Source organism: Pipistrellus hanaki (genome assembly GCF_964339955.1).
Source record: "Pipistrellus hanaki genome assembly, chromosome: 11".
Lineage (NCBI taxonomy): Eukaryota > Metazoa > Chordata > Mammalia > Chiroptera > Vespertilionidae > Pipistrellus > Pipistrellus hanaki.
The window spans coordinates 4,563,626-4,581,559 of record NC_140513.1 but is presented as its reverse complement, the minus strand read 5'-3'; the positions used below and the strand labels follow the sequence as shown (position 1 = coordinate 4,581,559).

The 17,934-nt window shown below is 60.8% G+C and overlaps 1 protein-coding gene across 4 annotated transcripts; it reads right to left on the bottom strand.

Annotated features, from left to right (window-relative positions):
• Positions 1–156: 156 nt before the first annotated feature.
• Positions 157–16,426, bottom strand: CIZ1 (CDKN1A interacting zinc finger protein 1). Of its 4 annotated transcripts, XM_084898534.1 has the most exons (18): positions 16,202–16,422; positions 15,119–15,251; positions 14,797–14,915; positions 12,655–12,726; positions 9,973–10,190; positions 7,654–7,744; positions 7,412–7,520; positions 6,585–6,897; positions 6,344–6,506; positions 5,985–6,106; positions 5,185–5,382; positions 4,341–4,465; positions 3,638–3,725; positions 3,091–3,204; positions 2,743–2,898; positions 1,136–1,205; positions 841–962; positions 157–487 (listed from the first exon to the last, which is right to left on the bottom strand). In XM_084898534.1, the coding sequence occupies exons 1-18, from the start codon at positions 16,356–16,358 to the stop codon at positions 272–274; spliced, it is 2,586 nt and encodes an 861-aa protein (XP_084754660.1). In that variant the 5' UTR covers positions 16,359–16,422; the 3' UTR covers positions 157–271. The 4 variants fall into 4 exon arrangements, with proteins under 4 accessions (XP_084754660.1, XP_084754659.1, XP_084754658.1 ...); XM_084898533.1 differs by having other exon boundaries at positions 6,344–6,897; positions 7,654–7,729; positions 16,202–16,426; XM_084898532.1 differs by having other exon boundaries at positions 6,344–6,897; positions 16,202–16,424.
• Between the last annotated feature and the right edge of the window lie 1,508 nt (positions 16,427–17,934).

Genomic DNA, 17,934 nt, shown 5'->3' with positions numbered 1-17,934 from the left:
TGATACATTACTAAGAGGGAAACTGAGGCTCAGAGAGGTGAAGCGCCTGTGGTCCCAGAATCCCTGGTTTGGGAACCTGTTTGGCTGTCAGACTGAGAGCTGGCTGGTGCCGCCCTTCCCCGTCCACCCAGACAGAGTGCTGGTGGGGACCAGACAACCAAGCTACCTTCTTTTATTGGGTTTCTGGGTAAAAACACCAACCAGGTCAAGTTTCCGTGCAGACTCCCGGAAGCACAGCTCTGGGCCCACCAGGCGGCTGTGGGAGCTCCCGTCAGGTTTTGAGGCGGGTTGAGCGCCGGAATGGGGGGGGCTGGGGAGCCTGGGCGGTCACCTTGCTGGGGGGCTTGGCCGTGTCCTGGATGCCGGGCTGGGGGTGCGAGCGGCCGCTGGCGGTGAACAGAGCCGTCAGGGCGTTGCGGGCGGTGATGGCACACCGGCGGCTCACGGGCCTGGCGGCAGGGCTGGGATCCTGGGCCTTCTTGTGTTTCTGGGCACAGAGAGCGCAGATGGGGCAGGGCCTCCCCGCCTGGTGCGCTCCGGGCCAGCAGCTGCCTCCCCAGCCCAGCGAGAGGGCACTGGACGGGCAGTGTGACCCTGTGTGTGCCTCAGCCTCCCTGGGCCTGGCCCTCAGCACCGCCCCTCCCAGAACAAAAACAGCAAGAGCCCCGCCCGCCCTGGTTCTTCTCCCCTTCGTGGCAAGTCCTCCCTGTGTGTGTGTGTGGGGGGGGGGGGGGGTGTCTGGGAACTGGGGACACACAGGAGGGGGGTGGCCACCGGCCATCACTCCAGTTTGGAGGGAGGGAGAGGGGGTGGGAGGTGGGGGGCCCGAGGCCAGCTCACCTGCAGGTTCTCCAGGTGGGTCGCGGACTTGCAGTGGGAGAGCTTGGCCCCCAAGCTGCCGTGGTAGAACTTGTGGCAGATGCGGCAGACGTAGCCCATCACTGGCACCATGACGTCCGTGCCTGTGGGACAGCGGGTCTGTCGCTCACGTTCCTCCACGCCCACCAGCGTGCCGCCTCCTTAGAGCCCATTCATTCCCCTCCCTCCTTCTGGGCGGGAGGAAGGGGCAGAGGACAGGCCCCTGGGCAGGTGCTGTGGCCGGGATCCGGGGGTCACCCGGAGGCCGAGGTCTTACCATGTGCGGTGCTGAGGCTGTGGGTCTCTGAGTCCTTCCACTCGTCTGTGGCTATCCCTTTGGACCTTCCCTGGAGAGATGCAAGTGTGGGCCTCAGATCTGACTGCCCCCGGAGCCCCCACCCCTGAATGCAGGTGGGGTGTCTCAGAGCTCACCACGCTCTTACACTCAGTCCCCTGGCTTGTGAGGAGGCTGAGGGAGGCATTCTCGGAGCCTTCGCACATGCCGATCCTGCCTCCCGCAGGACCCTTCCCAATTGATACTGTGTAGGCTCAGCTCAATCCGTCCCTTCCTCCAGGAAGCCCTCCTGCTCCCACAGTGGCCATAAGCCATGCCCGGTGTGCCCAACACGTCACACATGCCATCTGGTTGAATCCTCACGACCAACACCCATGGTTCACACATTTTACATAAGAGGAAACTTGAACTCTCTTGCCTGGCGTCATACAGCTGGTCTGGGGAGGAGCCAGGGCCCCAAGTCCTGCTTTCACGTTTCACCGTGAGCCCCTGCCAGCCCATGAGTCCCCGCTGATGCTGCAGTGACCTCAGTCCCAGGGCATGGGTTTCGGGTGACCTAGGACCCCCCGAATCACCTGGCCACAGGCCCCTTCCAGCTGAGGCCACCTGACTCCAGCCATGTCAGCCTCCCCGTGCCTAGCAGAGCCTCCCAACACCAGGTAGCAAACGTGGCTTCTAAGCGTGACAACCACGCCCGTGTGCCAGCCGGGGCGGGACCCTCACAGCCTGAGGGGGGACTGTCTGAAAGGAGGGAACAGGCTCAGAGCCGCCATGGGGCTTCTGACTGAAGAGCAAGGCCAGCCTCACCCCTAACCGGCCTGGGGCTGGAGGCCACCCCGGCAGCCCTCCCTCCACAGTCCCTCTGCGTCCTTTCTGCCGCCCCCTCACCACCCGGGCTGTAACGGGTGAGCTCTGCCAGGCCTGGCCCAGAACAGCTGCTCCGGAAACATCTGTTAACTGAGGAGTAGCTCACGGGAGACAGAGTAGCGGGGCGTTCCGAGCACAACCGGGCATCCCAGTTGGTGAGATTCTGCCAGGAACGTGCTGGGTACATGCCCGCTATACAGGTAGTTGCTCAAAAAGTGTGAGCTAGCCGAAACCGGTTTGGCTCAGTGGATAGAATGTCGGTCTGCGGATTGAAAGGTCCCAGGTTCGATTCCGGTCAAGGGCACGTACATTGGTTGCGGGCACATCCCCGATAGGGGATGTGCAGGAGGCAGCTGGTTGATGCTTCTCTCATCAATGTTTCTAGCTCTCTATCCCTCACCCTTCCACTCTGTAAAAAAATCAATAAAATATATTTTTTTAAAAAGTGTGAGCTACCATCATTAGCAGCATCTTAGCGCACCTTTCCTGTACGTGCTGCATCGTCCCCGCCCATGCCCTTACTGATGCTGTTCCTTTGAAGATCTCACTGCCACCTGAAGTCACCGTGGTGTGTTTACAAAGCCCCACAGAACAGTTACTGCTAATACTAGATTGGAGCAGGCGTCAGTGCCTCCTGGCGCCGGGAGGTGGGGCGCAGTCCCCCCTGGGCAGGGAATCCGGCCTCCAGCCAGCCTCCCACATCCCTTCCTCCCCCCAAGCACCTGCTTGCAGAATTCCTCCTCAGCCTCCATCTCTTCCTCATTCTCCTCCTCCTCCTCCTCCTCCTCCTCGTCATCGTCCTCAAAGCAGCCCACGGCATCCACCGTGATGAAGTGGTCCTCCCCCTGGCCAGCTGGCTCCTCCTCGGACACCTTCAGCTGCCCGGGAAGCGGGTGAGGGCTCAGGTCGGCTCTGGGTGGCCGGGTGCCACATGCCGTCCACCCCACCCTCTGGGAATCCCAGCAGGTCCAGAGTTCGTTCGGGCTGGGATAAACCCCAGCGGGCTGTGTGGCCTCGGCCAGGACGCTGCAGATCTCTGAGCCCATGTCCTCCGCGGGAGCGGGGGTTACCTCCTTGGCTTTGTCCTTGTGCCCCTGGGACTTCACGTGCTCCACGAACTTGCGGGGGGTCCGGAAGTAGCGGCTGCAGACGGTGCAGAAAGGCCGCAGGGCCTGCTTGGCGATCTGGGGGGAGGAGGGTGGACCGAGTGGGTGGCGGGCAGCGCCCCCAGGACCAGAGCCCTCGCCTCCCTGCTGCCGGCCACCTCCTCTGTCACCAGCTGCTCCACTAGCCCCCGTGCCAGAGCACGGGCAAGCAGGTCACCCCGTGCCACTGGTTCCGCCACGGGACGGCAGACGGCAGCAGAGCGAGGCCAGGAGAGAGCACACGTGCCGAGAGGAGCCCCCGAGCCCCACGTTCCATGGCCGGGCGAGCTGGCGCCTGGCCCGCCCGGGCAGGTGGGGACACCGAAGCCCAGAGGAGAAACATGATGGAATCGCTGAGCAGCCGCACTGCCGGGGGATGGCCACGCAGGGACAGACGGACACCGACGTTCCCTTCCGGCCTGGACTCCCTCCCCCAGCCCCGGCTCGGAGAGGCACAGCCGGGGCCTCGCACCTTGTGGTCCTGCGTCCGGCGGTGCTGGATCAGGTCCCCCACGTAGTAGACGCGGCAGGTGTGGCACCAGCGCCTCGGAGGCGGCTCCCTGGGTGACGACAATCAGAACAAGGCGGCGTGACACCGCGTTCCTGGACAGACAGCCTCTCCCCCGGGTGCCTGGGAAACCAGGGCGACCCCAACAGGGACTCCTTGGGAAGTTTAACCAAACGCTCGAGACGTCCTCTGGAGCAATGCTCACGTGGGAGCGTGCACCGGGAGAGCTGGGGGAGAAGGGAGATTGGGAAGCATCTGGGACACTTCGGAGGGTACCGGGCCCTGAAAACCTTTCTTTACCCTCCAGTGTGACGCCCTGTGGCTCCCAGAGCGGCTCTCACCCCTCGCCCCCGCAGCCCAGCGGCGGGGAGCAGCCCCACGGCCCACAGCCCGCCCACGGGGACAGTCACACCCCTCCTGCCCGGACGGAGCCCAGAGAGACCTCCAGTTCACGAGTTCCTGCATTACAGCCCTTAGGGGGCCATTGTACAGACAGGAAAACTGAGGTCCCAGGGCACACAGTCAATGGTGTTCAGAGGCCTCTGGGGGAGGGCAACACCCAGCACACAGGCAGACCGTGCAGAGGTAGAATCAGGGCCCGTCGCAGCCCGGCCTGGCCTGGGAGACGGCCCGCCCCCCACGAGGGCCCCTGTGATCCCGCACTCACTCAGCCTCTCTGTCCAGGACGTCCCGGGGCACAGGCAGCAGGGACAGGAGGCAGGCCTGGCTCAGGTGCTGGATCTCCCCGACCCGCTGCTGGTGCTGGGCCCCCGCCATGTGGTCCTGGAACTCCTGCACAGGGAGGGAGGGAGGGAGGGAGGGAGGGGGGGAGAGAGGGAGGGAGGGAGGGCCGGGCATGAGGACTGAGCCCTGGGAGGCGGGCAGGCCTGGGGCCCGGGGAGGAGGCCTCCGACCTCGGCTTCATGGCCGCCCAGCACCACTGAGAATCCATCTCTCCTACAACTACCCTGTGTGGGCCACGGAAGGATGGTAAACTGAGGCACAGAGCGAGCACACAGCAGCCAGAGCCTCCGCTCCCCCTGGAGCCTGGGCGGGCACCTCGGAGCCCAGGAGCCATCTGATGGACTCTCAGGCCCCCGGCTCTGCCCCGGCCAGGCACAGGGCAGCGGGGTGACCACCGCACCCCGAGCCTCATGCCGTTATTCATGCGATGCCCGCCCCGGGCTGGGCCTGGGGCTCGTGACTTCAATGTCGAGTCGCTGAATCCTCAGAACCACTGGATGCGGTGCGTTCTAAATGTTTCTCCATCTGACGCACGAGGAAACTGAGGCACAAAGGGTGAATTCCTTCCCAGGTCCACAGGGCTGGGCAGGGCCAATTCACACCAGCTCTGCCCAACGGTGACATCCTGCCTTCGTGGCTGCTCTGAACATGTGCGCTGGGCAGCGCTCAGCTGCCAGGCCCGGGCTCCTGGCGCCCCAGGCGGCCACGCACGCACGCAGCCATGGACCGGGCAGGCTGGGCACCCTCCGCCCGGGCGGGGGCAGTACCTGCTGGCTGCAGCAGCCGGCCCTGCACAGGTAGCAGAAGAACTGGAGCACCCGCTTGGGGGGCACGCTGGCGGCGGCAGGGCTGGCGGAGGCGGAGTCGCTGGAGCGCGGCCCGGGTGCGAGGGATACGGTGCTGAAGGCCCGGCTGTCGCTGCTCTGCAGGATGGTGACCTTCAGGGAGCCCCCGGCACCCCACGCCTGCGCCAGGAGCGGGAGCAGAGCTACCACCGGCTGGGCGCGTCTGGTGGGCCAGCCCCAACGCTAAAGCCCGTGGGCCTGCTCCCGTCAGGCCTCCCGAGAGCCCCGTTACAGGTGGGGAAACTGAGGCTCTCAGCTGTTCGATGATTGCCCGAGCTCACACAGCTGGGGAGCACTGCGGTCAGGATACAAAGCCAGCCCCCCCCCCCCCAATCTAAAGCCCACCCACCCTCATGACTGACATGGAGAAACAGACACAAAGGAGGAAACGCGTTTGGCCACAATCCGCCGTGAGGCAGAGCTGGCCCGGACGGACCCTCCACTCTCTCTAAAGAGCAACGTGGGAGGGAGGGGCCCAGGCGCTCCAGTTTGGGGATGAGCAGGCTGGAAGGGACTCTTGTCCCCAAAATAGCATCCGCTCTTCAGAGTAGAGGCGTGTGAAGGCGGCTCGACAGCATGAGGTGTTGGACTCACACCCACTCTGCTCTGCCCACAGCCCGGGCTGCAGGTGTGCGTCCCAGGCGGGGAAACACGAGGGGCCCCGAGGGGCCTGGTGTAGAAAGAGGCCCTCCCGCCGCTGGGCACGGTGGTCCTCTACCCACCCTGAGCATCTCTCTTGCTCTTTTTTCACATTCTCCCACATCCAGGCCGCCCGTCAGCTCCTCCTGGCGCTCCTCCGTGCTGCCCTGGGCCGCCCTCGGCTCCGGGGAGGCCTCCTCCAGGCCTGCAATGACACGTGTGCTCTGTTTCCCGGGCCCATCTCCCGCCGGACCCACAGGGACCTGGGCCCCAGGGCCACCTCTGAGCTCACAGCCCAGGCCTCTAAGCCTCTGGTGTGAAGGGCCTGGTTCTGGGTCCAAGCCTTGGTCCCAGGCAGAGCCGGACTGTGCCAGGGGAGGACGGAGGGGTCCGGACAGAGCCGTCTCATCGCAGGGCCGGCTGGGAGCCAGCGCTCCCTTACCTGCTTCCGTTTCTCCCGCACCGGGCGGCGACTCCTGCCGGGGGGCATCAGCCGGAGCGGGTGCTTGCCCTGACGTCAGCTCAGTCTGGTCCGGCGGCTGCACTGGAGGCTGCTCTGGTGGCTGCTCCGCGGGCTGGACCCTGGGCTGCATTCCTGCCTGGACCTGCGGACATGTCTGTGTCTGTGCCTGCTTCTGCAGCTCGGGCTGCACCTGCCTCGGGGGCTGCACCTGCGGCCGCACCTGTGTCGGGGGCTCCGCCTCGGTCTGCGCCGGCCGTGGCAGTAAGTGCTCTGGGGAGGTCTGTGTCTGCGCCTGCTTCTGCAGCGTGGGCTGCACCTGGGCGCCCGCGGGCGGCACCTGCGGCTGAATCTGTGGCTGCACCTGGGCCTGGATCTGCAGGACCCGCGGCTGGAACCGTGGCCGCACACGGGCTTCCAGGGGGTCAGGCAGCAGCTCCGGCGTCTGCGTCTGCTTCGGTGCCGTCATCCGGGCCTGCGGCTGGACCTTCGCCTGCAGCTGCCCTGGGGGCCCCTTTCCTGTGGGCTCCTCTGAGCTGGAAGGGCCAAAGGAGATCAAATTCACGCCTCCCAACTGGCTCCCTAGAAAGGCTGAGACCCGGTTCCAACCGTCACGCTACCACGTGCGAGCTGGGCATGTGGGAAGCCCCTTGGGCTCTCAGGGCCCCAGTTTCACCGAAGTAAGTGGGTGGAGTCACTGGCTCCCACAACTTGCTAATATGCAGCCAAGGCCCTGGAGGGCTTCTCCACTCCGCCGCCACCCCCCCCCCCCCGCCCCTGCCCATCGAGTCCCAGATGCACGTCTTCACCCTCCGTCCTGGCCACTCCGTCTGTCTCTGGAGGCTCAGACAGAGACATCAGTCTGTCGGGCCTGGGCCTTCCCAGTGAGATGCAGAATCAGGTCTGACCTTCCTCCGAGCCAGAAGCCAATGCCCTCTCCTTGTTTCAATGCCCCGGAAGAGTACTTTCCGCCCCCCTACACCTGCCCCCACACCGCTGCAGGAATGAGAGGCCAGGCCTGGGCCCCGGCAGGGCTTCAGCATCAGTTACCTCTTCGGCCTTTTAGCCGGTGGCTCCGACGCCTCGCAGGACCCTGGCTCAGACGCCGAAGTGCATTTCTCCTTGGCAGCACCGTCCGGGCGGGGCGGGGAGCCTTGGTCTAGAACGAAGGGCAGATGAGTGGCCCCCAGGAGAAGGCCTGGGCCCGCCCCCACCAGATCCCCGCCTCATCACCCACCCTGCGCCCACCTGCCCCCACCCCATCCGCTCTGAGGGACCGGCAGCGCCCTCACCTGGCGGGGCCGTTCGGGGCTCCGCAGAGTCCTCAGACCCCGCCGGGGGGTCTGCCCCGTCCTCCACGGGCATCGTCTGCGAAGAAGAGTCCTGCTTCCGGTCAGAAACCGTTTCTGACGCCACCGCCCACCCTGGCCCAAGAGCAGCTGCAGAGGCCCAGGGGGTGGAGGGGACTGGGCCTCTGCTGGGCCTGGCCCAGAGCCACTGAGATGATCTTAAAGGCCATAGGAATGGCGTCTAGGGCGTTCCATCTGGCTGCTGACGTCAAGGAAACCCGGTTTGGGGGACATGAGCCCTCTCCTGGCCATGGTGCTGCGTGCTGACCCCCCCCTCTTCCCCCCAAACCAGCTCAGAGGGACCCCCTCCAATGCACCCCTGATCACGTGTCTCATCTCTCTCAGGCTGAAACCCTCCTGTGACCTCTCATGGCCTGAGGACTCTCTCTTCACCCTGAGCCTCACCACCTCCCCTACTTCCTCTACAAAACGACCTCTGCCCCCACACGCACCCTCCGCACCAGAGGCCAAGCCCTGTCCCCGAAGCCCAGGCCTCTCCCTCCGCAGGCCTGGACCCAGAGCCCCGGACGCACTTCTCACCGGGACCTGTCGGGGGCGCTGAGCGAGGAGAGGGCATTGCCTCTGGCTCGGAGACGGGCAAACCCTGGGAGCCAGCGCTCAGCCGGACGCGCACCCATCAGGCCTCCGCGCCCTCCGGCGACCACCTGCGGGACGTGGCACCCGCCTTCCCGTCAGGGAGCCCAGCTCTGGGTCCTTCTCACTCAAGGCGACTCCACCCACTGAGCCTCGGTTTTCCCTTTTGTAAAATGGGCGTGGGGGTCACAGACAAGCCCATGTGAGGAGAGGCCGCTGGAAGGCCAGAGGCCAGGACCTCCAGGGGGGCTGCCTGGGAGCAGGCGGAAGGGGGGTACTGCCCCCCCCCAATCCTCTCTGAGGAGCACGGTGTGTGAGGAGCTGCAGGGGCGTTCGGGCCGGACAGGCTCGGGGAGCACGGTATTCCTCTTGCGGAGGAAGTCTGAGTCTTTCTGCTTATGGGCACCCTCTCTCTGAAGCACTCACCCCTCAGACAGAAGGAGCAGGGGTGCCGGCTCAGAACCTTCTAGTGGCCAGTGAGGAGCTCAGGGCTTTATAATACGGTTTCACTCCCATTACCTTTCTTTTCTACTGTGTTTATTTTAAATATATATATTTTTAGGTAGTGATATATGTTTCCTTTTTAAATAACTGAGCAGGGGCCCTGGCCGGATAGCTCAGTTGGTTAGAGTATCATCCTGATGTGCCAAGGTTGCGGGTTCGATCTCCCATCAGGGCCCATCCAAGAATCAACCAGGGAACCATAAATAAGTGGAACAACAAGTCGATGTTTCTCTCAAATCAGTCAAGAGATCCCTGAGCAGAGGCCAGCTCACTCTGAGCAGTGCCCTCCCAGGCAGGAGCCGGTAGCCACAGGTGGGGCTCCTGAGGACTTAAAATGCGAAAAGCCAAACTGAGATTTTGGTATAAAATGCACAACAGATTTTAAAGATTTAGTACCGGGAAAAAAAAGAAAAAAAAAAAAAAAGTAAAGCACCTTGCTCATTTTTTAATACTGATTACATTTTGGAATGGTAATTTTTAAATATATTGGATTAAATACAATATATTTAATTAAAATTAAATTCACCTGTTTTGTTTTGCTTTAACACATTGCGGGCGGACCACAAGTGTTTTCGTGTTTTGCAGAAACGTGAAAGGCACGCCTTACAATTAAATACCCATTGAGTTTTGAAGTTATTTATTACACGTTCTTACAAGCTAATATCTTTTTAAAGTATGAGACTTTGTAAAATGTTTTTTGTACTCGTTCCATAGAAACTCATCTGGCCACTGGGTAAAGCTAGCAATAAAACTACTGGTGTGCAACATGTTAAAATAATCACCATAAAAAATTAAATTTCATACATGGCTTGCATTTTATTTCCATCCGGCAGTGCTGATTTTAAGGAGAACTGTCAGATTACTCCTAAAACTAAGACAGTGTTACGTGTCAACTATAGCTCAAATTTTTTAAGAAGAGAAATTTTAGGTAAATAATAATGCTGATGATATTTGGACATGGCAAAAATCCCATGAGGGGTTCAGGAATATTTCAAGTTTGAGAAACACTACACAGTCCAACTTACCTCCTGCTCAATTTACAGATGGAGAAACTAAGGCACAAAGAGGGTGTGGCCTGCCCAGTGAGCCAGAGTGGGGAGCTGGGCTGGTGGCCAGGCCCGCCCGCTCCCATCCCTGCCTGCTCCGCCCCCAGCCACCACTCACCTTGCGATCAGGGGTGGTCCGGGCCTGTTTCTGGGGGTTCCGTCCTGAAGGGATGAGCTTGGAAGGGTTTATGGGGACCCTGACGGGAGGGGGGCCCAGCAGGGACTGCTGAGTGGCCTGGGGGAAATACTGCTGTAGGTTTTGGGGGGCCATCTGGGGGGGTGTGAGGCTAGGGGCTGCCAGGTTCGGGGTGGCCAGGTTGTAGCTGCGAAGGTTACCTGTAGGCGAGAAGATGGAGAAGAGGGATTAGAACACGTTGCAGGCAGAGCATTCTCGTGTTTTCACGTTACACATGTTTTACATAAACGCTAAGGGCTCTTTACCATTTGGTTGGATGGTAGAGGCTAAGCTTTCTAGGCCGGGCCCCAGACACTAGTCCAGCCATCAGCAGGGCAGATGTGGTTTCTACCGATGACATGGACACAAAGTGGAGGGCTTACCCAGGTCCCTGGGAGATCCTCTTTACTCCTCCTCTTTTTATCCCCCCACTAAGCCACCACCAAACCCCCAACCCTATCCCTCCCCCTCTTCCAGTGCAGCCTGACTCCCCTCTCTAGCTCCACTCCCAGGCCCTTCCAAAGCCACTTCATCCCTGCATGGCACCCAGTTTTCGCCCTGGGCAGCAGCGAAGGGTGATCTAAAACCACATTCTCACTTCACGCCCCCCCCCCCCCAAACCTTCCACAGCTCCCTGCTGCTCAGCGTGCCAGGTCCCGCCTTGCCCTCCTCCCTGACATCCTTTCTTCCTATTCGCCCCACACGTGCCCCCACTAGACTCCAGCTATGGGCTCCCGTGTACCCCTCAACAAGCCTGGTTTCTTCCGGCCTCTGCTCCTTCCACCTGGGACTTCTGCCCCCACTGCCTCCCACTACCCTTCGGGTCTCCCTGCAGGTGTTTTCCTCTGGAGGCTGCGCCAGGGCCTCCCAGTCCCCGGAGGTTCCAGCTCGCCCGTTCTAGGACCAGCTGCACCACTGCCTTGTCTACTTCCCACTGGCCACCCCCACCCACCCGGGGACACTGGTCAGGCTGAGCACCCCAGTGCTTGGGGAGTATCTGAGCCACAACAGACTCAAATTCTGGCCCCCAGGCTTGGAGGAAAGGCACAGGGGTACAGGGCAGGCGTCAGATGTGGTGACAGCTTATTCAAATCCAGGCTCAACAGTCCTAGCTCTGTGACCCTGAGCAAATCAGTTCCCCCTTCTCGGCCTCAGTTCCCTCATCTGTGAAATGGGGATAATAATAGTGCTTGACTCACCGTTTTTAGGAGGGTCCAGTGAGATATACAAGTGTGCCTTGCATATAGTGAGGGTTCAATTAACATGGACTTAAATACAGGTACACAGATGTGCAGGGAGAGAACAGAAGGCCAACCAGCTCTTACAGGGAGACAAAAGATGGCACACTCCCAAGTTAAAATGACAAAGCCCTCGTGCCTGCCGGAATGGCTACCACCAGTAAATGAGCAAATGCCGGTGAGGGTGCCGAGAAAAGGGAGCCCTGGTGCACTGCCGGTGGGAGTGCAGGCTGAGCAGCCGCTGTGGAGAACAGTGTGGAGTTTCCTCAAAAAATTAAAAATGGAACTCCTATTACCCAGGGATTCTACTTCTGGGTATGTATCCGAGGAAACCCAAAACTCCCGTTTAAAAGGAGATGGGCACCCCGTGTTCCTGCAGCAGTGCTTACACCAGCCAGATCGGGGAGCAGCCCAGGGGGCCGTCGGGAGCGGGTGGATGGATGAAGCAGCGGGGCCCAGCGCTGAATGCGATGCTCGCTGAGCTCACACTGCGGCACAAACCATGTTCCTTGTAAACTCAAAAAGCTGTGGAGACGCACTGTTTTTGGAATTGGTTGTGATGCATTTGATTTGTTTTGGATTCATAAGCTCTGTCACGTTCTATCACCTGAGAGAAGCGGTAGCTGTTAAAGTGTACAACTTTTTAATGAAACACAGAGTCACGAAACTGTAATGTGTGTGTGTAAGAAGCTGATGTTGAGTTAAAATTATATCTCATCATGAAAAAAAAGCTGTGCTAAAATTACACACGGAATACTACTCGGCCGTAAAAAAGAAGGAGATTCTCTTTGTACAATAACAGCGTGGACAGACACGGAGGGCATTGTGCTACGTGAAACAGGCTGTTCAGAGAAAGACAAAGGCATGTGATTTCACTCATATACGTGGAATCCAGTGAACAAAATAAGCTAACAAATGAGACAAAAACAGACTTATAGATACAGGGAACAGAATGAAAGCTGGGGACGGAGGGGAGGTGAGGGGAGGCCCTTTGGGGGCGGATGAAAAAACTGAAGGGATTATACAAAGATAAAATAAAATAAAATAAAATAAAATAAAATAAAATAAAATAAAATAAAATAAAATAAAATAAAATAAAATAAAATAAAATAAAATAAAATAAATAAAATAAAATAAATAAAATAAAATAAATAAAATAAAATAAATAAATAAAATAATAAAATAAAATAAAATAAATAAAAAATGGCAAAGGACATGGACAAGTCACAAAAAGAAATACAAGTGCTTAACAGACCATTATAAAATGTTAAAACTCCACTAGCACTCCAAGAAATGTAAACGGCAACATCAATAATATAGCTTTTTGCCAACCAAATTAGTAAGTTATATGCATAGACACGTATATATATAAAAAAGCATATAATACCCAGTGTTGCTGTGGGCATGGTGAGACCGGTACTGTCATACGTGGCTGGTGACATGGCAAACTGGTCCAGTCCTTTAGGAAAGCAAGTCGGCAATACTTATCAAGAGCCATAAATACCCATCCCCCACCCCACCCGGCCCCACCCCAGGTATTCTACTCTTGGGAATCCATTCTAAGAAAATAGTCTCAGTGTTATTTAAAATAGAAAAAAAAAAAAAAAGGCTGGGAAAATTGAGGTAAGCAAGGAAATATTGAACAGCCCGCCAGTGGAATATTGAACAGCTGCTAAAACACAATCTTTCCAGAGAAGTCAGATTCTATGACCCGTGATCACGCCATTCACTGCAGTGAGGCAGACACAGGAGGCAGCCTCTCACTGTGTCCACAACCGCAATCACACACAAACCCACGGCCGCCCCCGGAAGACAACGGGAGGAAACACAGCCAAACCCCACACAGGTGGTCTCTGACGCAGCAGGTGAGTGAGGGACACACAGTAATTTGGGCTTCCTTATCCTCTTGTAAAAATATTCTGTTCACCTGTCTCTGAAGAGTGTAACTTTCAAAGTGGGGGAAATACATGTATCTATTGTGCTCCCTGTGGGTGGTTTTCTCTTGCCACTCATCTACCTGTCATTTTTTCTTTCTTTTTGTTGTTGGTTTTTTAGAAATAGAATTTATTTGGGTGACGTTGGTTAATAAAATTATATCGATTTCAGGTGAACAATTCTGTCATTTCTTTTTTTTTTTTAAAGATTTTTAATTGATTTTTTTGAGAGAGAAAGGGAGGGAGAGATAAAGGGAGAGATAAAGGGAGAGAGACAGAGAGAGAGAGAGGAACATTGATGTGAGAACACCGATCAGCTGCCTCACCAAAACCCCCCACTGAGAACGAGCCCACAACCCAGGCATGTGCCCTGACCAGGAATCCAACAAGCAACCTTCAGTGCATGGCATGACATGCAGGCAGCTTAGCCACACCAGCCGGGCTGACTGGCATTTACATGCCAGCTCCCAGAATCATCGCACGCCGGTGGCTGGAGGGCTGAAGCCATCACAGTGGCCCTGGCTGCAAACCCTGCCGGTGGCAGGAGCGGCCAGTGTCTCAGCGCCCGGCTCTGGTGAGATCCGGGCTCTGCTTCTCCCTCCCCACACCCACTCCCTGTGACCTGGGGCAGTGCCCCGCTCTGGGCCTGTGTGTCGCCTGTAAAACGGGTCATGAGTGAGCCTCTCCGTAGCGGAGTCAGGGAACTGGGTTTGTAAGGCCTCAGCACAGCGTCCAGGCTGGCGAGGCACACCGACCACAGGCCAGCCTGGGTCTGAGCGTGAGCTGGCCCCAGGTCACTGGCCCCCGGATTACCCCCGAAGGGGCTGGGGTGTCCTGGGAAGTATCAGGGGCAGCATCTCAGAGAGCTCAAAAACTGCTCTCCACGTGGGGAAACTGAGGCAAGGGCACAGGCTGAAAGTACCCACTGGAGACCCAGGGGTTCAGGAGGCTCGGGCCTGGGCCTAGCTCAGACGCTGCGGGTGCTGTGTGACCCGGGGCAAAGGACTTCCCTCCTCTGTACCTTCAGCTTCCTCCTCTGCCACATGGGAAGCCAAGGAGGGTGGTCAGACAGCTCTTCCCATCTAGCATCTCACGGACTCCGAAGGCCAGCGGAAGGTGCTGCCTGCTGTCCACGGAGCCGGCACCACGGCCGAGGGCACACATGTGTGTGGCCAGAGAGACAGCCTGCGGCTGAGCAACTTGTACCCCCTGGAGCCTGGGTGTCCCCTCTGCAAACCAGGATGCTCCCTGTCAGGGTTACTCTGTGGGCCTGGGGAGACCTGGGGGCCTGGTGAGACCTGGGGGCCCCAGGAAGCTGGCACTGAGCCGCAGTGAGACCTGGGGGCCCCGGGAAGCTGGCACTGAGCCGCAGTGAGACCTGGGGGCCCCGGGAAGCGGGCACTGAGCCGCAGTGAGACCTGGGGGCCCCGGGAAGCGGGCACTGAGCCGCAGTGAGACCTGGGGGCCCCGGGAAGCGGGCACTGAGCCGCAGTGAGACCTGGGGGCCCCGGGAAGCGGGCACTGAGCCGCAGTGAGACCTGGGGGCCCCGGGAAGCGGGCACTGAGCCGCAGTGAGGGGCCTGTGGCCGTCATACCTTGCAGCTGCTGCAGAAGCAGAGCCCTCTGGAGCAGCATGGAGCCGTTGAGGAGGGAGGCGGCGTTGGGGCCCTGGAGGCTCAGGAGCTGCTGCTGTGGCTGCTGCTGGGGGAGCCCCCTGCGTGTGGAGGGCGGGGCCCAGCGTGTGACGGGGAGCCTCTTTCCAGAGACCCTCCCCTCCGTCCTCTGCCCCCTGGGGATGGGAAGTGACAGCCTGCGGGCCTCCAGCAGGCAGGTCTCTGGGAGGAAGCGCTGGGAAGGGGTCTCCAAGGACTGGGTCTGAGGAGCAGGACCAGAGCCGCCCCCATCCCGGGGACTCACCTGGTCACGGCCATGGGCAGCGGGGCCTGCGGAGGCGGCTGCTGGAGCAGCTGCTGGAGCTGCAGCAACTGCTGCTGCTGCTGCTGGAGCTGCTGCTGGAGCTGCTGCTGCTGGAGCTGGTTGAACATGGTGGCTGGGGAGGAAGGGGGGACGTCTGGGCTCCCCACTGCCCGGCCAGCTCTCCTCTGGCCATGTCACCCGCCCCACCCGCCCTCACATACCAGCACTGCCAGCTGAGCTTTACTCTCCCGGTCCCGCCCAGCCCGCGCCCATTTGCTGCCCCCCCCCATCATCACGCCCCCAATTCTCCCAACAGCAGGAGCCAACCACCCTCCCGCCAAAGCCCCCCAAATCCTGCCAGCAGCCCCCAATTCAAAGGCCCAACCCGTGCTCCATCTCTCCAGCTCTCAGGGTCCAGGGGGAGCATCTGACCCCAATAACCACCCCCTGCGGCCTTTCTCCACGGAGGCCAGCCCCCCTTCTTACCCCCTCAGTCCCCCCAACATCCCCCCTCGGCCCCCCTGACACTCCCCCCCCCCCCCCCCCCCCCCGCTCCCTAGCGCCTCTCGGTCGGTCGGTAAGAGCAGCACCTCCCCCACCAGCCTCAGCCTTGCCCTCGCGCCCGGAACAAAGTAGGAGCGAGCCCCCTCCCCCCCATTCCGCTATCCCTCCCTCTGCAGAAGCGGCGGGCAGCGTTACAGCACCGCCCGGGACCCCTCCGCCTGCAGCCGCACCTCCTTATCGGTGTCCCCCCAAGACTTCCGCCCGTGCCCGCTGCCCGCTGCCGGCAGCGGCCCGCGAACCTGGCTCCCCGCGCGGCTCTGGCCGCGGGACCCGCACGGTCCCTCCCCTCGCCGCCTCCCGCCGCCGCGCCTCCCCGGAGGCAGGGCGGGCCGCGCGCGGGCCCGACGGGCTCGGATCCCGGCTCCGGGCTCCCGCTGGTCCACCCGGCCTGCCGGATCCGAGGGCGGGCAGCGGGCGGCGCCGGGCAGCGCCCCCTGGAGGCCCGGAGGCCCCGCGCCGCGGGCAGCGTCGCGAGCGGCAGCTGGGCGCGCGGGTCACGCTGCGGGCGGCGCCGCTCACCTGGCGCCCGGGGGCGGGCGGGTGCGACCCGGGGCTGCGGGGGGGCCCCGGGCGGCGCGGACCCCCCGGCCCGCGTCCTCCGCACCCGGAAGGGGCGGCTCTGAGCCCCGGGCCCGCCTGTCGCCCGGAGGAGGGGTCTGTGGTCCGGGAAGGACATCGCGGGCGACTTCGAGGAGCGCCGTCCCCAACCGACCTCCCCGCGGCCGCCGCGGCCCCGCGATCCGGGGCCCCGCGCGGGGCCGGGAGGGGCGGGGGCTGCGGCCGCCGCTGGGCGGTCGGGAGCCGGAGCGGGGCGCCGGGCCGCCGGGGAGAGCAGGACCCGCTCTCCACCCAGCTCCCGCGCCTTTGGAGGCGCAGACCCGGGAGCGGGCGCGGAGGGCTGCGTTTCCTGATAAAAACGCATCCTGACCCCGGAACGGCCCTCCCGGGAGGGATTCTCTCCGACTCTGTCCCCAGACGAGTCACGGAGCCAAACCGCCCGCGGTTACCCCGAAGCGATCCCTGTTCCCGCCGCCGGTACCCGGCGGGCCCGCCCCGCTCTCGCGCCCGGAGCGCGGGTCTGTGGCCGGCGCGGTGCGCTGGGGGCGCGCAGACCCGGGCGGACCCGCGGTTCAGGGAGAGACCGGGGTGTCTAGCATCCTCGGCCAGGTGACGGGTGATGCCTACGGCCCAGGGCCGCCCTACGGCAGCCCCGCGGGCAGGGCGGGAGGGGCACAGGCGCCTAACTCCCCTGCACTTAGGGACGCGGAGGGCGCGGGCCCGGCGGGGCCGGAGACCAGCGCCGTGGGGTGAAGGGGCCGCTGGAGGCTGGGGCTTTGCAGGTGGCCTGAGGGGTGGGTTTATCCCTGCAGGCGGGAGCGCCGGGAAGGGCGCAGCCGCATGGCACACTCCCATCAGAAAGCCCGGTCACTGGGTGGGAGAGGAGAGGAGAGGCGAGGGGAGGTCGCCCAGCTTCCCACCAGGGCCGAGCGCGGACACCTGGTGGGGCTCGCGCTGGAGAAGTCCGGGCTTGGATGCGGGCTCACTGCCCGCGCCCAGGCGACCCTGCCATTGGAGGAGTCCTCCCTGGGCCGCTTCTTCCCCTAGAATGGATGCTCCCACTCCGGGGTGGGGGTGGGGGGTATTACATAATGCTTAGCACTGGCACCTGGCACCAAGGGAGTCTAGCAAATTGCCAAGGGGGAGGGGGGGGGGGAGACGGAGAACAATGCTCGCGCTGGTGAAGGGAGAGGAGGGAAGACAGCGCTGGCTCCGAGTTTCCTGCTTTCTGGAAAGCAATTGGCAAATTCTCCATCAGGATGTGAAGGTGCTCTGCCCTCTCTGCCTGGTGACTTGGAGGAATCCAGCCAAAGGGAATCATAGGAAGGGGAGTTCTTAAAGCCGCTGGTCACTCACAGGAGCATCATTCACAATGGCTGTCTGGAAAATAATCAGCATTAGAGAACAGCTAAATAAACCGTGTCTGCTTTTCTTCTTCTTCAAATTTTTGTTTATTTGAGAGAGAGGAAGAGAGAGAGAAACACTGATTTGTTGTTCCACCTATTTATGGATTCATTGGTTGATTCCTGTATGTGCCCTGGGTGGGAACGGAACCCACAACCTCGGTGTGTTGGGAAGAAGCTCTAACCACCTGAGCCACCGGCCAGGGCATGGCCTCTGTTTCTTAAAGAAGAACATACGGCCATCAGACATGGTGTTTCCAAAGGCTAAACACCCCCAGTACCGTGTGATGT

Coding starts and splice junctions, on each gene's coding strand:
- CIZ1 (XM_084898532.1), bottom strand. CDS start 16,358: ATGTCCTTCCCGGACCACAGACCCCTCCTCCGGGCGACAGGCGGGCCC. Junction 10,191..12,654: donor CATGCCCACAGCAACACTGG/GTATTATATGCT, acceptor TCTCGCCTACAG/GTAACCTTCGCAGCTACAAC. Junction 6,107..6,343: donor TGCGGGAGAAACGGAAGCAG/GTAAGGGAGCGC, acceptor GTGTCATTGCAG/GCCTGGAGGAGGCCTCCCCG.